General features: G+C 35.3%; 1 protein-coding gene across 1 annotated transcript in view; it reads left to right on the top strand.

The window, feature by feature from the left end:
- LanA (laminin subunit alpha) overlaps positions 1-17,150 on the top strand; it is a 1,178,005-nt gene that overhangs the window by 326,477 nt on the left and 834,378 nt on the right. The window contains exons 15-16 of the mRNA XM_090374120.1: positions 597-748; positions 11,525-11,743. Of these exons, the coding sequence (XP_090230246.1) occupies positions 597-748; positions 11,525-11,743 (371 nt within the window). The remainder of the gene's footprint in view (positions 1-596; positions 749-11,524; positions 11,744-17,150) is intronic.

The raw sequence follows: 17,150 nt of genomic DNA, 5'->3' as shown, positions 1-17,150 counted from the left end.
TCACCAGTTTAAGAGCCTATTCTTTAAAAGGTTTGTTAATTGAGACATCTGATGGCTGTAATTGGTTCCTTAACCAATTACAACAAACCTCATGGAATTATAGCTAGCTCCATGCTTAATTTAGCAGCCATTGTTTTTGTTGCCTCTGTTCGATCTGAAGTAATCACTCAATAAAAGAGTTAAATTTTTTTTAGAAGGCTACCTGGACATTTTTCTCTCTTACCATAGTTAAAGTTAAAGAATCACTTTGTGCATCTAGTTACCTTCAGACTATAAAGACAAGGGAATTTTAGGCAACAGATTCCAGGGGAAAAGTATCTAATGATCCAGAAAATACAATAATTACTAATTTATATTAAACAACCCTATTATGCTTTCACATATTATTTCAAGTTTCTGCATTATAGATATATATACCTATATATCTAAAATGATTAAAATATGCAGAAGTTGATCGATGAAGATATTCAAAAAGTTTTATTAATTATGCATTTCCTAAAAAATTAAAATTTTATGGTATTTACAGTTTTCTTTTTTTTATCATGTACATATTATAGAGCATAATTCAAGATTAAGAATTTTTTAAAAAATTTTAGATATTCAGCAAAGCAGTGACATGGTCTTTGAGCCAACGACACATCCCAAATTTATGAAAGTTGCTGGAAAACAAGGGTCAGTTGCTGCACCATTTGTTTTGAACCCAGGGCGATGGGTTGTTTCAGTCAGATTAGAAAAACCTCTGTTCTTGGTAAGTTAAGAGATGATTGTATTAATTATAACAAACTCTTGGGTTTTTTTTTTCCTCTATCTTGGTAAATTAGGGATGCTGTGTTTTCTCCATTGACAGTGATAGGTTCAGGATTATGCTTATTTTAGAAATGACATTATTTCTTGAAACTTGATATAAAATTCTCTTATTTTTAATTGAATGACATAAAAAGAGAACCAAATCTGTTGTTCATTAAAAACTCAATGGCAACACTTTTTATCATTTAAAAAGTTTTGACCAACTTTTTAAATGATATGTTGACTGTCAGTGATGCCTTAATATAATTTTAATGCCCTGTGATACCATAATATAATTTGCCATAATATAATTTTAATGCCCTGTAATGGTACCGAAACATTTTGTAATCAGCTCTTTACTTATAAAATGGTGGTTTGATTAATTGTAATGACATTTAATGTTAATCAAAATCACCATTAATGTTCTTGCAGAACTTAGTATATATATATACTAAGGTACACTTTGACCAATTCACACCTCCCCTCTCACTCGGGGTTACTTCAACTGATATAAATACTGTAACAGAGAACTATCAGCTTTCATCTTTGGTCTCCGATGTAGCTCTGTATTCACCATATTCAGCTAATTTCGGCAGACAGCAAGTGTTCAAAAACCTGACTTTATTCCTTTATCTTAAGTTACTTTGTTTAAATTTCATACTGGGCTTTTTTGCCTTCATTTTTTAATTCAAACTTTCATTCAGTTTTCCTTTAACAGGATTTAATTGGCATTCTTTTACCTTTTTAACTTTACTCTATTTATTTTTTTTTTATGTTTGAATTTTATCCCTTTCTTTTGGTCCCTGTCGAGTCAGCTATGATGTATACGTACGAAATGTATACACCATAACATAAACAGAGACCCTGCTTATTGCGGTGGCTCCTATGGCTGCTGACCTGTTGAAGAAGTAGTTAGTCCTAGGACCCACTGTATTACGTAACCTTTTTGTTATCATTATTATTTATATTAATCTTAATTTCAGGTAATCTGTTTTTACCTTGCAGGCATTCTCAATTTTTTCCATTGTAATTACACTTGACGGGTCAGCACCCCTACCCAATACACACTGATAAAATACATTTGTCTAGTATATATATAGTATATATAAAGTTAAGAATTCCTGGAAACAGGTTGTGCTTGTAAAGAAAAGAGAACTGAAACATGATATTGTTTGGCCACCAAGATCTCCAGTTTTAACCTTGCTTGGCTTTTCTCCATAGAGTTTAATTAGAGGTAACATGTGTGTGTGTATGTGTGTGTCATAGTTTTTGTATTTTAGGAACTGAGGGATGATCACAGCATTTGTGCAATTTATGGACTGGACTGCAACCAGTGCTGTAACATATGGTCAGAATTTTACTGGTCCCGTGTCGAATCTTGGAAGGTATCCATATAGAATATCTTTAGATTGTACATCACTTGAGTGTTGCACTTTTCACATTAGATATGTAAAATCTCATTAATACAAACTCGGTTTATATATACTTGTTAATGTGAAGCACATACCATTCCCCTGCAAAAGGATAGGCTTTTCTATGTAAATATATTAGTTTATTAAAAAATTCGGTTAATATGTATTACAAAGCTTGTTTTCACCCCGTGAGAAATGAATATTGTTATTTTGTATGTTGATACATTAGCATTGATAAAGAAATAACTACAGTAAACCCCCACTATTCGCGGTATCTCTATTCGCAGTTTCGCGTATTCGCGATCGCTGATTTAATATAAAATGAAACCTAAAAAAATGTGAATTTTAAAGCGCCGTGAACATTTTCCGCCATAAAAAACATGGGCGTGGCTAAAATCATCTTTCCCAGTCAAAACAGCGCTCAGTGGGTGGGGGGAGAGGGGTGACAAAATCGCGAGTGTGGATGTTTCTCGCTAATCCTTGTTCAGTATGTGTTATGCGCTTGTCATGGAAGGTTTCGTCGTTTGCTTTTAATTTATATGCTTATAAATTGAATAAATTTATCAATTTATAAATTGATATGCTTACAAAAGTGAAAAATCTACCGTTTTGCAGTGTGTTAGTGTAAACAGACTTTTTCGGGTGTATTAACGGTAGAAAGTGACTTTATTGTGGACAAATTCTTTTCTAACCCCCCCCCCCCTACAAAAATATTGCTACGAATAACAAGGGAATTGTGAAAAGATCAAAGAAGGTGATGACATTAGCGAGTAAAATTCAGTTATTAGAGAAATTTCTAATGGTGAAAGTGTCTCGTCAGTGGCAAAATATTATAAAATCAATGAGTCAACGGTACGATCAATCAAGAAATCGGAAGAAAAAATCCGCCGTAGTGTCCGTGAAAACGCGCTAATTGCTTCAAAAATTTGCTCAGTAACTCGTGATGTTAAATTAGAAAAAATGGAAAAGGCTTTAAATCTGTGGATAGAAGACCGAACTCAAAATAAAATTCCCTTAAGTTCACTCATCATTTGTGAAAAAGCAAAACACCTTTATCAACACTTTAGCGAAACTGATGATAGTTGTTGTTGTTGTTGTTTGGTTTTTAGGAGCATTAGCAACTAAGGCCATATTGCTCCGGTGCGGTGGTCATTCCCTGACCTTTCCGCATCCTCCGTATTTGGTGGTGACGGGCTCGAACCCCGGTCTAATCAAGAAGCGTGTGCTACGCACTGCTGCTCCTTCCCACCTGGCTACGGAGGCGCCTACTGATGATAGCACTTGCGGGAGAAGTTTTTTAGCTATAGCAAAGGCGCTGGATTGAAAGATTTGTTTGAAATTTCTAATAAATATTACATTTAATATTAAATTGTTTCTTATTTTCATTTCGATGCCATATGCTTGCATTTCACTATGTACTGTCTATGTACATAGTCATATTATCAAGGTACATATAATACATACATAGACAAAATTTTAGACTAGTTTTTCTTATATATTTCATACTTTGGAACGGAACCCCTGTATTACTATGGGGGGCTATAACTCAGTATTCGCGTTTTCGGTATTCGCGGAATTTCTCAGGAACGTAACCCCCACGAATAGCGGGGGTTTACTGTAGCGGGGGTTTACTGTATTGCATTTTATAATGTCTGTGCTGTAGTTAAAAATGCATATAGGACAAACACACTGTGCAAAGAACTTTGAATTCTTTCTTTAAATTAGATTAATTTATCAAAAAGTTAATGGATTGTATGTTTCTTTTTATATTACGATTAATTATTTTTACTGTGATACTAAAATATTGTGGGATCAACTGATGCTAAAAACAGTGAATTCTAAATGGGATGCCTTCAGGGAATTAATCTTGGAAGCTACTAGGCTTTTCATACCAACTAAGAAATACCATTCAAGATTTAGGCCTAAATGGATGTCAGATGAACTAATGAGGCTCGTGGCAGTGAAGAAAAATGTGTGAGATGCATATAAATTAGCAGGTGACACAGAAGCCTACGGCAGATATTTCTTACTTTGCTTGCATAACCTGTTCAGTTAAGCAAGCGAAGGTTGGTTATGGGAAATCCTTGGCAAAGGATGCAAAGAAAAAAAACAAAGACTTATTTACTTATGTAAACTCTGGAAGGAAGGGAATGAATCAGATTGTTCCCCTTGATGTTGGTGCTGTGATTGCTGATGATCCTGCTCAGAAAGCTGACAAACTGAATGAGTATTTTGCATCAAAATTCCCACATGAGGAATTCTGTAAAGAAGGGGAGGACAGAAGTTTACTGAACTCCAGCAGGGAGCTAAATGATTTTGTAATAACAGAGAGCAAAGTGGAGGAGAAATTGTTGAAGTTAAACATAAAAAGGCACCTGGGGCAGATGGAATCTATTCAGTTATATTGAAGGAGGCAGCAAGGGAAGTAAGCAAACCCTTAGCCATAATTATGAGAGCATCCTTAGATTCAGGGAAGGTCCCTATGGACTGGAGATGTGCAAATGTATCCCCAATTCACAAAGGGGGGTTCAAAGGGTGACTCAAATAATTATAGACTTGTTAGTTTAACTTCTGTTCCGGGGAAAATAATGGCGTCACTGGTTAAAGAAGTGATGCAGGATCACCTATACAAGACTGCAGTAATAGTTCAGACCCAACATGGGTTTGTTAATGGCAAGTCTTGTCTGACAAATTTGATTGGAATCTATGATGTGGATGTAAAAAACTGGATGCAAAAAATAATTTTGATATCATATACTTGGATTTCAGGAAAGCTTTTGATACTGTTGCACATGGAAAACTGCTGTACAAATTGGTTCCTGGCATTAAGGGCAGTTGCTGCAATGGATAAAGGGATAGTTGAGTGGGAGATGGTAGAGAGTGGTAATAAATGGACACTGCTCTACGTGGACTAATGTTATTAATGGAGTCCCCCACGGTTCGGTGCTGGGCCCATTGTTGTTTTGTGTATTTATTAATGATATCGATAAAGGTATATCAGGCTTAATGTCCAAGTTTGTAGATGATACAAAGGTTGGCAGGGTTGTTAACGATAGTAAAGACTATGCTACTGCAACAGGATCTAGAAAAGTTAAGTAGATAGGCTGAGAAGTAGCAACTGAAGTTTAATATTGACAATACAAAGTACTGCATTTGGATAGCAGTAACCGAAGATAAACGTACCAATTGTGTGGTATTACACTCAGGGAGGAGGAGAATGAAAATGACCTGGGGGTAATTGTGCAGTTGGATATGAAGTTCTGTGAGCAGTGCAGATGGGCTGCTAGAGCAGGTCATGGTGTTTTGTCAATGATATATAGGAATTTTGCTAGCAGAGACATGTAGGTGATTGTCCCTTTTTATAAAGCAATGGTCAGGCCACACCTTGAGTACTGCATACAGGGCTGGAGGCCTCATTTTAAGAAGGATGTAGAGTTGCTAGAACGAGTATACAGAAGGGCAACAAGATTGGTGAGAGGAACAAAAGGGTGCTCTTACAAAGAAAGGCCTAAGTTCTGCAAGTTGCAGCGTCTGGAGACTAGGTGCCTGTGATCTGAAAGAGGTTTCCTAGGCCTTGAATGGTTTGAGCAGGCTCAGTGCTGATGGGATACTTCCACTTGCTGAGATTAAGAACCTGAGGGGGCATCGATTTAAATTGAGGAAAGACTGTTGTAGAATATATCTGCATAAGTTTGCCTTTATCCAGTGCGTAGTCGATTGCTGGAACAGACTTCCATCTTTTGTTGTTGTGGAAGTTGGTAGCCTTAAATAAATTCAAGGCTGAACTAGACAAACATTTGGAGTGACAGGATGGGTATAATCAGAAGGTTTTTTTTTTTTTTTCCGTCTGGTTGATACTCTATAAGTTTATTTTCTTGCATCATATGCCTTAACTAATGCTAAAATACAAGGAAATTTTTTTCTTTTTAGCATTAAAAGAGATTTTAAGGAATGTCACTATGCTATTTATAAAATGTACTATGAAAAAACATTAATCTCACTTGTTCTTACCATGCATACAACAGTATGCATGGTAAGAACATGGTAAGAAAAGACCCTTGCAATATAGTCTCGGGATAAAACGTCAGTGATTAATGAAATGACCTGTGGAAGTCATTTGTACATTTGCAAGAAAGAATAAATTTTCATATTGATATACTTAGTATTTAGCATGATAAAAATGGCACTGTCTTTTGAATGCTCAACACCCTTAATCTACAAGTTGTAATCATATAAATAAACTAAATTTTAATTTAATTTAGTTCATTTGATTGATTTATGTTCTTCTGTTTTCTCAATAAGAAATGGCTTGCTGGTTTTAGGATTGATCATATTTCCATCTTTTCTTTGTCTTCCTTTACTTTGTTTGCCCATGGGTCTACAGTTCTTTACTATTTTTGTTTACTTGTTCATTCTAGATCTTATGTATATGTTTTTCCCATTCTTTTATCTTATTATATATCTCATTAATAGGTTTGTATTTTCCATTATTTTCTTGATTTCCCAACATTTTAACTTTATCTCTTAATGTTTTTTTAGTTATTTGCTGTCATATTTTCATTTCTATAGTTTCATCTATTTGTTTTAATTTTGCTGTTATCTCATGTCTTAGCTGCATACATGGGTCTCACTATAATTTTATATGTTTTAAATTTAGTTTGGATTCATTTTTTCCTGATTAATGTTCTAATTGTTCCAAATTAAATTTTTTATTCTCTCCTCCCATGATGTTTGACTTGCTTTTAATGCTTGTTCGTGTACTTCTTTTTGAGTTATTCCTAAACTGTTTATTTGTATTTCTGGAAAGTTAAACTTCATTACCTGTTTTATCATTTTTCCCTTGTAATTGTATTACAGCTTTGTGGTTCTTTTGTTTTTGTTAGATTCTGTTTTCCCTATGGATTTTTCCATTTGATATTCTTGCTTTTTTTTTCTTTTTATTAAAGTGAGGGAGCATTTCTTGCAAGTCGATCATTTGCATAGCTGATTAGATTTATTTTTTTTTAATCTAATTCTCTTATTTTATTTACTTCCTTAATTAACTCATCCATTATGAGACTGAGGAGAGTGTGATTCAACCACCTGGTCTTATTCCTTTGGTTATTTCTATTTATTCTGTATTTTCTTGATCTCTTTTGGTATGCATTTCTGGTTCTTGTATAAACCTGCCCTTGTATAAACTAGTAGCTCAGACTGTGAAAAAATTTTAGTTGGAGGAAAGTGAACAGTATATGAATAAAAAATATAAAGTTAATGCTCAGGTTATCCAGGAGTGCAATTTCCTGTCCATGCTAGTAATGGCCCTGGACATTGTAGATATGTGGGTCAGTAAATAGTTGCATGTATACAAATATATAATAATCTATTACTTAACAATTATCTTGTAATTATCTTACAATTAAGGGGTAATAATATTATCTTATGCCTCTGGCCACATCACAAAATGGCTACACAAAATGAGAATATATAAGTAATACTACGAAGCTCACTCAGTCTTTGCAGCCAGTTCCAAGATAGGCCAGTTGAAACCACATATAAACAGAAAAATCTCAAAAATAACATATGTACATACTTGATTGCTTCTATTAACTGTTGGGGAACTTAAAGTAGTTTGAAGATTTCCATTTTATCTTTTATTTTAACTCTAACAAAAGCTTTTGTTAAGTTGTAAAACACATAAATTTGTCCATTATGCTCTAATGATTTTTCTATTACTTGCTTTGTCATAAATATTACATGTGTGCATGATATATTTTTTCTGAATCCTTGTTGCTTATCACTTTTTAATTCTATAATTTTAATTAATTTTTCTGATATTAATTTGTTTAAGTGGTGTATAGGTTAGTGCAAATGCATCATTTTAGTATGCAGCAAATTACTAAAGTAGCTAAACTTTTTATGTTAAACTAAACCGAATTTTCACAATTAAATAAAAAATAATATAATTGAGCAAAAAGTGATTTTATTGATTTCTAATTACAACTTTATTTGGCGAAGGTAAAGAAAGCCCACATGAGAAGCACGCAAAAGTTCGATAAATTTACTGGTAAAAATACTTTGCCATAATGGCATTTGTATTGTTGCTCGCTCAGTAAACATACAGTGGGTGTTATCGGTCAGGAGTAGAAATTGAATCCCATGGGAGATTGATACTGTCCCGAAGTGGAGGGGATAACCTGACCTTTTTTCTTTAGAATCCTGGTAGACTAGTGGATAAATTGTTTATTAAGAAAAAAAAGGCAAAGGTAAAGGAAACCCACACGAGAAGCATGTCAAACTTCAAAAAAGTTTACCGGTGAAACTACGTTACAAACATTTTTTATGACGTCAGAACTTCCAATATGACTCTGTTCGTGATTCGATTAGTTAATTCGATTAGTGATTCTAAAGAAAAAATGTTAGGTTACCTCCCTCCACTTCGGGAGAGTTTAAAGCTCCCGTGGGATTCAACTTCTACTCCAGACCGATAACACCCACTGTCTGTTTACTGAGCGAGCAACAATACAAATGCTGTTAAGGCAAAGTACTTTTACCAGTAAATTTCATTGAAATTTTGGATGCTTCTCATGTGAGCTTTCTTTACATTAGCCCTTGATTCAAATACAGAATGATCTCTTTTTATAAAGACCTAAACTGCAGTGGCCCACCAAAAGGGAAAAAAAAAAAAAAAAAAAAAAAATCCATAGAGTGAATTTATCATAGACTAAATGATAAATGCAGACTAAATTAAATAGGAGCTTGTAGCTGTCTGAATAGAAAAAATATAGACAAACAAATAGAATCACAAGCAGGAAATAATGAAAGAAATATTGCTTATATGGACAGGACAGTCAAAATAAGTAAAGTTTATTAAAAATAAATTAAATACACAGACACCGATGGATAGAATAAAATATAAAAATAGACTGTAAAAATTAAAACTGAAAAAATATAAGAGAATAAAAAGAAAATAAAAGCGATAAAACATGCATGAAAATAAAAGCAATAAACCAAGAACAGAAAAGCTTTCAAGGTGATGAGCATCTTTATCAACTTAAACAAGATACACAATAACAAATTCTTATGTTATGCAGAGGTATAGCCTTGTGCATGCATTAACAACAACATATGTGGATCGTGTGTGGGAAAAAGAAAGAAAAAGGAAAGTAAGGGGAACAACAAAATACTCAACTGTTAGACTCTGCAGAATGTTACTGTATATGCTAGTCCTGTTGTTAACCTGCCATCTCTCTTCATGATATAAAATAATGGCTTCCAGATTAGGATGTATGTGAGTCCAAACATTGTGATTAATGGTGCCACAGCTATATGGTGAGCCTCCAACCATGAGAGATTGCAAGAATCATGGGCATGGTCTAATAATCCAACACTGGGTTGCAGATTGTAATGAAAATGCTGCTCGCACAATTAATGCTCTGTGATGTTGGCAAAATCAGCCTGGTGAAGAATAAAATATAAAAATAAATAGGCTATGTAAAAATTAAAACTGAAATTATATAAGCCAATAAAAAGTTAAGCTATTAATATAAAGAAAATAAAAGTGATAAAACATGCATGAAAATAAAAGCAATAAAGCCTCCTTATGCTCAGAGTCATGATCACATAATCTACATTCTGACTCACTGATATAACACACCCCACCATCCAGGCAGTGTGATAAACATATTTGCGTGATACAATAGTGGAACAGTTAATTTTACTTCAACAACATTCACTGTGGTCTCCTTCCAGGGAGCTGCAGACATCCAATACAATAACAGTGCAGTACCTGCAAGATGTGCAGAAATGCCCAGATGTTGGGGAATGTAAGCAGTGACAATTTTCTTAGACCCACTACCATAAAGTTGAAACTTATCCAGAACATGGGGGGGGGGGGGTAGCTGCATTTGGACAGATTGGTCCTGATTCTGGCAAATTCAGCTTCCCAGTCCATAGCATAGTTACAGTGTGAGCGTGCACAATTGAAAAATGCCCTTGTCATGCTATGAAGATGCTCTGGGGCATGTGCAGATTTATAGTTAGTAAACTGCTCCCAACACATAGGTTTTCTGTAAACTGAAGTAACTGAATGTTGACCAGCACGACAGAACAAAACATCCAAGAATGGAAGAGCATTATTCGCCTCTGTGAATAATATTTCTGTGGTAAATGTACAGGAGACATGGAGTTAAGATATTGGAGGAGCAATCTCCGACCCTGAGAAATCACCACAAATATGTCATCAATGTATCTATGCCAGAATATGACAGGAACAGGTCCCGCAAATATGTCCTCTTCCAAAGCTTCCATAATGATAGATGTCTGGATACTGTCACTTCGAAACATTATGCTCTCCAGGGTTAGGTAGTCTTCCCGCCAATGTTATTCCATCCAGCAACACAACATGTATCATCTCATTTTAGCAATGAGATGATGCATGCAAGATAGGGTCCCTTTAAGTTGACAAGAGCCCCAGTTTGCATACTGGGATTTTACTGAATCCCAGTTCTTTATATTTGAAGTGAATAATAGGTTTATTGTTTATATTGAGTTCCTCACTGACATCTTTCAGTTTACTGCATTGGTTCCCATATTTGAGCCTTTCAGTGATTTCAGGCTAAACACACTATCTCACATGATAGTGTATTTAGCTTGGTCTGGTACCAAACAGAGTCTTCCAGATCATATATTCCATTTTAAACATTTTAATCTATTCATAATTAAATTTTCCACATAATGAATCATGTGGCTACAGAATAAATAATGTAAACAGATGATAGTTGCACTTTTGAGTGCTAATGCAAATAAATTTCTATATTGTTTATTGCAAATCAGTTATTATTATTATTATTATTATTAGCCATAAGGTGCAAGGAAGCCTGAGGCTTATGCTGCACGGGCAAAAAAAAAAAAAAAAAATTCTGAGTTACCCAGAGAGAGAGAGAGAGAGAGAGAGAGAGAGAGAGAGAGAGAGAGAGAGAGAGAGAGAGAGAAGTAGAAAGGAATCACCAACAAAGAGAAGAATGATGATATCCAGCTCAGAACCCTGTGTGTGCCAAGCCCATACTCACCAGATGTATGCTCCTGTTTATTGTTAAATCAATAAGTACAAATAACAACCCACTGTTTTGGCTTTCAGTTGGAAACCACTCCAAAGTAATCAACTTTATATGTGATATTTAAAGTTCATTTCTTTTTATTATTTATTTATTTATGTATGAGATTGAAAGAAGTTTTGATAATGTAAGCATTTTTAATCATATGTGTATGGTAATTATAATAAATATGTATATTCAAATCACCTTAAAATAAAAAAAATATTTACATTAACATGTCATATATTATAGGACTATATGGTTCTGTTACCACAAGCATATTATGAAGCCACTCTTCTTCAAGAGGATGTTAATATTCCTTGCAAACTCGGTGAGAAAGGGCTTTGCCACCATTTTCAGTATCCTTCACTTCCTGATGATGGTAGTGTTGTGAAGGGAGAAGCTGGCTATGTAGCTGATGATGATCAGAGAATCCGAACTCAGCTTTATACTGATGAGGATGTGCTTCAGGTTAAGTGTTTTTCCCCCCCAATTTTATTATTAGATGGCATATTTCCAGATTTCTGGACACATTTTTTATAATTAACCTAGTTAATTTTTTTATTTTGACTTGGCTTTACTGGTTAGTGTTTTTAATATAATTTAATTTTACTTCCTGAATTTGATAATTTTAGTATTTTTTTAATATAATTTAATTTTACTTCCTGAATTTGATAATTTTAGTATTAGCGAAATGATTTAATTTTGTGAAGCTCATTATACAGATGAACACAAAGTGTATATTAAATTTGAAATTTTAATTTATGTTAGAATGAATTTATCTGTTCTTTTTGAGCCACTAGTGCTTGTTAAAGTCTAGCAACATTAATTTTTTAATGATGCTAGACATTAATTTTAATTTAATTTTAACTCTACAGCATACCTACTATTAAGCTGAGCTCAATAGAACAAATTAATTTTAAATATTGAAATAATCTATTAGAATTATGTTGGTGTGAATTTTGAACTCTTTCAGGAATGGATTTATGGACTGTATTCACGCTACCTAGAATATTTGTAGAAGAATAAGAGAAATTTATCTCAATGTAATACTTAGAACACTTCCATATAACACTCTCCAGAAATTAAAATGAATATAAAATTAACACAAAGTGATTACAGTAATAAAATTAATTAAAAACCAATTTTAAAAAGAAATTTCAAAAAGTTTAAATTTCTTTTTCAAAGCGTAAATTTTGAAAAACAACTTTCCTTCCTGAAGCTGATGGGGCTTTTCAACTATATGTCTTGATCACAGAAATGGAAATAACATGGAGTTTGTGTGAGCAGGAATCTGAAATAGAGGGATTATTTGTCTTCGTGCATGCGTGAAAAAGACCAAGAATCGGAGATTAGATATGGATAGCGAACGTTAATAGAATTCTCATGTAATTTTATTTCGATGTTTCTGCAATTAATAATCTAGTATAATTACATTGGAAACTAAGTAGTTTGGCCTTGTAGAATAAAAATGTATGGTTTTCATTAATGACATGAAAGGTGAATTCCAACGCTTCTGAATGAGAATCACGGACTAAGGAAGAGTGCTGCTTTACTCTAAAATTCAGCGTGCACAAAGTCGAGCTCTCTCCGAAATGTTTTCCAACAGAGAACAATGTGTGGAAGTTTGCCTTTAGCCAGCAGGTAGTTGATTGCTGGAACACACTTCCATCTGTTGTTGTGGAAATTGATAGCTTAAATAAATTTAAGTCTGAACTAGACAAATATTTGGAGTGACCAGATGGGCGAAATGGGAAGGTTTTTTTTTTTTTTGTCTGATGCTGTATAAGCTTGCTTTTTTGCATCATATGCTTCAACTAATGTTAATGCAATACTAATGACCTTTCAGCACAAGGTATACAAACAAAATTTTGGTTTGCCAATGGGATTGAGTCTAAGTAGCTTAATATCAAAAGTTTACCTCAGTGATTGAATGTATACATTTGACTCATTTTCTAATACTCACATATTATGGGAGGTATTTAGATGGTGATCTTTTTATTACTGATAGTTGCACTATTTAAGACATTTTACATTCGTTTAATAATATACATTCTAGACTCAATTTTATATTGGAAAGGGAAAGTACTGAAACAAAGTCACAAATTTTCTAAATATCATGCTTATTGAGACACGAATTAAGGCTAAGCATCTATCGTAAACCAACGAACACCAGTATGCTGCTGCACTATAACAGCTATCACCCGTTCATCTACAAAAGGTCTATTATTTTTAATTAATTTCTCAATGCCTATAAATATTTAATGACAGAATCTGCTTTAGGCTCAGAAATACAGCTATTAGCATTAGCATTAGTAGAGGCATTTGATGCAAGAAAGCAAGCTTATGCAGCATCAACCGAAAAAAAAAAATAAAATAAATAAAAATAAATAAATAAATAAAAAATAACCACTTCCACTTCACCCCTCTGTTCGTTTGAAATACCTGTCCAGCTGAGCCTTAAACTTATTTAGGCTATCAACTTCCACGACAAGGGATGGAAGTCTGTTCCACCAACCAACCAACCACCACGCTGGCTAAAGGCAAATTTCCGCACGTCTATCCTACATCTGTCTTTCCTCAATTTGAATTTATGCCCTCTCAGGTGATTATTCTGAGCAAGAGGAAGAATCCCATCAGCATTGAGTATGCTCAAACCATTCAAGGCTTTATACATCTCTATCAGACCACCTCGCTGGTGCCTAGTCTCCAGAAACTGTAATTTGCAAAATTTAAGCCTTTCTTCGTAAGAGCACCCCTTTGTTCCATTCACCAATCTTGTTGCCCTTCTCTGTACTCGTTCCCGCATCTCTACATCCTTCTTGAAATGAGGCCTCCAGACCTGTATACAGTACTCAAGGTGTGGCCTGACCATTGCCTTATACAAGGGAATAATCACCTCCTTATCCCTGCTAGAAAAATTCCTATATATCATTGACAATACACCATGAGCTACTCTTGCAGCCTGTCTGCACTGCTCAGAAAACTTCATATCTGCCTGCACAACCATCCCCAGGTCCCTTTCATTCTCTACCACTGTCAGTGTAGTTCCACAGAGTTGATACGTTGCTCTGGGGTTGCTGTTTCCCATATGTAGTACTTTACATTTGTCAATGTTAAACTTCATTTGCCACCTCTCAGCCCATCTGCTCAACCTTTCCAGATCCTGTTGCAGTAGCATAGTGTCAGTAGTGTCCTTGACAACCCTGCCAACCTTCGTATCGTCTGCAAACTTGGACATTAAGCTTGATATACCATCATCAATATCATTTATAAATACAGAAAACAATAATGGACCCAATACTGAACCCCGAGGGACTCCACTAATAACATTAGTCCACGATGAGCAGTGTCCATTGATTACCACTCTCTGTCTGCTGCTCCTCAACCACCCCTTTATCCATAGCAGCAATTTGCCTCCAATGCCACACTGCTCCAATTTGTGCAGCAGTCTTCCATGTGCAACAGTATCAAAAGCCTTTCTAAGATCCAAGTATATAATATCAAAGTTATTCCCTGCATCCAGTTCTTTTGTGACTGCATCATAGTATCCAATCAAATTGGTCAGGCAAGACTTCCCCTTAACAAAACCATGCTGTGTCTGAGCTATAACTGAAGTCTTGTCTAGATGTTCCTGCAGTGCTTCTTTAACCAGTGCCTCCATTAATTTTCCGGGAACAGAAGTTAAACTAACAGGTCTATAATTACTTGTGTCGCCCTTTGATCCTCCTTTGTGAATTGGGGTCACATTTGCACATCTCCAGTCCATGGGTACTTCCCCTGTGTCCAAGGAAGCTCTCATAATTATGGCTAAGGGTTTGCTTACTTCCTTTGCTGCCTTCTTTAACATAACTGGATAGATCCCATCCACCCCAGGTGCCTTTCTTGTATTTAACTTCAACAATTTCTCCTGCACTTTACTCTCAGTTATTAAAAGATTCTCTAGCTTACTGTCAGAGTTGAATACACCTCTGGCATTCCCCTCGCTGAATAACTCCTCATGTGTGAATGTCGATGCAAAATATTCATTTAGTTTGTTAGCTACCTGAGCAGGATCATCAACAGTTGACCCATCGATATCAAGTGGACCAATCTGATTCATCCCCTTCCTTCTAGAGTTTACATAAGTAAAGAACTCTTTGCTGTTTTTCTTTGCATCTCTTTCCAAAGATTTCTCGTAATCTGCCTTCGCCGGCCTAACCTCCTTTGTAACTTGGTTACAGATCAACTTGTATCTATCATAGGCTTCTGTGTCACGTGTTAATTTGTATGTATCCCATGCATTTTTCTTCTCTGCCATATGTCTCATTAGTCTGTCTCTGACATCCACTTAGGCCTAAACCTTGAACAATATTTCTTAGTTGGTATGTAAAGCCTAGTAGCTTCCAAGATAAGTTCTTTGAATGTTCCCATTTTGAATTTGCTTTTGGTAACATCATCAGTTAGTCCCACTGTATAAAATTTAAATACTGTCTCAGTCCATCGTAGTCACCTTTACGAAAGCAAAACCCCTTCCGTTTACCCCTGATGGTAGTTACCTCTGAGTAAATCCCACTTCAGCACACTGTGATCACTGCCACCTAGTGGTTCATTTACCTGCAGATTCTTAATGCATGAAGAATCACTACTGATAATCAAATCAAGAGTATTACTCTCTCTAGTTGCCTCCCGAACATGCTGATGTAGAAAACAATCATCCAATAAATCCACAAAAGCCTTGCTAGTGTGTGAGTGAGTGACCAGCCCCCAAATTCCTGTCAATATCTGGGAAATTAAAATCCCCCATTATAAGACTCTCTGATTTACTGGCCCACTCTATTTCCCTGTACAATTTCTTATTATACTCCTCAGAGTCATTAGGCCTATAGCACACTCCTACTCTCAATTTTGATCTTCCAATGCTTATATCACACCAAACTGACTTGACACTGCACTGTGCAGCAATGTCGTCTGGCTTCACTTCCTTGGATTTTATGTATTTCTTAACTAATAGCATAACTCCGCCTCCCGTCCTATCCTGTCTATCCCTTCTGTAGACATTGTACTCCCCAAATTCCAGTTCTGCATTCCGTATATCTGTGTGACACCATGTCTCTGAAATCCCCACAATATCTGCCTTTGATGTTTTGAGCAATACCTCAAATTCATCAAATTTATTTACTAAACTCCTAGCATTGGTGTACACGTAAGTATACATGCACCTGTTCTTTTTCTTAGCTACCCTAACACAACCCATGTGTTTACTTGTACCCCAATGATTCCCAGCAGTCTCTGAAATATTCTGCATCTTATTTTCCAGGCTGCGGCTCATTCCAATAGAAGCAGTGCAAGAATCACTTTCACCTCTGCCAGTGGCTACTGTTAATCTATTAGTCCTTGTATCCCCCGAATCTAGCAGTTTTCCGACCCACCTAACACTGCCTCGATAGCATCAGCAAAAATTCTTGCACCCTTTCTATTTAAGTGTATCCCATCCCTGTAGAAGCAGTCTCTCCTGTTAACAAGTACAGACCAGGCTGAAAAAAATTCTACCCCTTGAGCCTTGCACAGTCTTTCCAGGGCCGAATTGATTGACAGGGCTCTCATCATATACTCCCTCCTATCGTGTCTGGGCAGAATTGCAGACTATTAACCAGCAGATTCTTAAACAGGGGTTACCCCTTCCTACAATAAACCAAATTAGGGTACAAGCTTAGGATAGGAAAAAAGAAAACTACACCAACCAACAATAATAACATCAAAAAAATACTTGATTTCTGTTCCATCCGTTGAACAGTGGCACAAACAGCTTAACAGATTCTTCAAAGATAATGAATTTAAAATTGTGGCCAGACCAATATGGAAATGACATGCCATACTGAACAATTGCTTAGTCCTT

Source organism: Mastigoproctus giganteus, chromosome 5 (genome assembly GCF_048544385.1).
Source record: "Mastigoproctus giganteus isolate SK-2022 chromosome 5, ASM4854438v1, whole genome shotgun sequence".
Taxonomy (NCBI): Eukaryota; Metazoa; Arthropoda; class Arachnida; order Uropygi; family Thelyphonidae; genus Mastigoproctus; species Mastigoproctus giganteus.
This window is presented reverse-complemented; position numbering and strand designations above follow the sequence as displayed.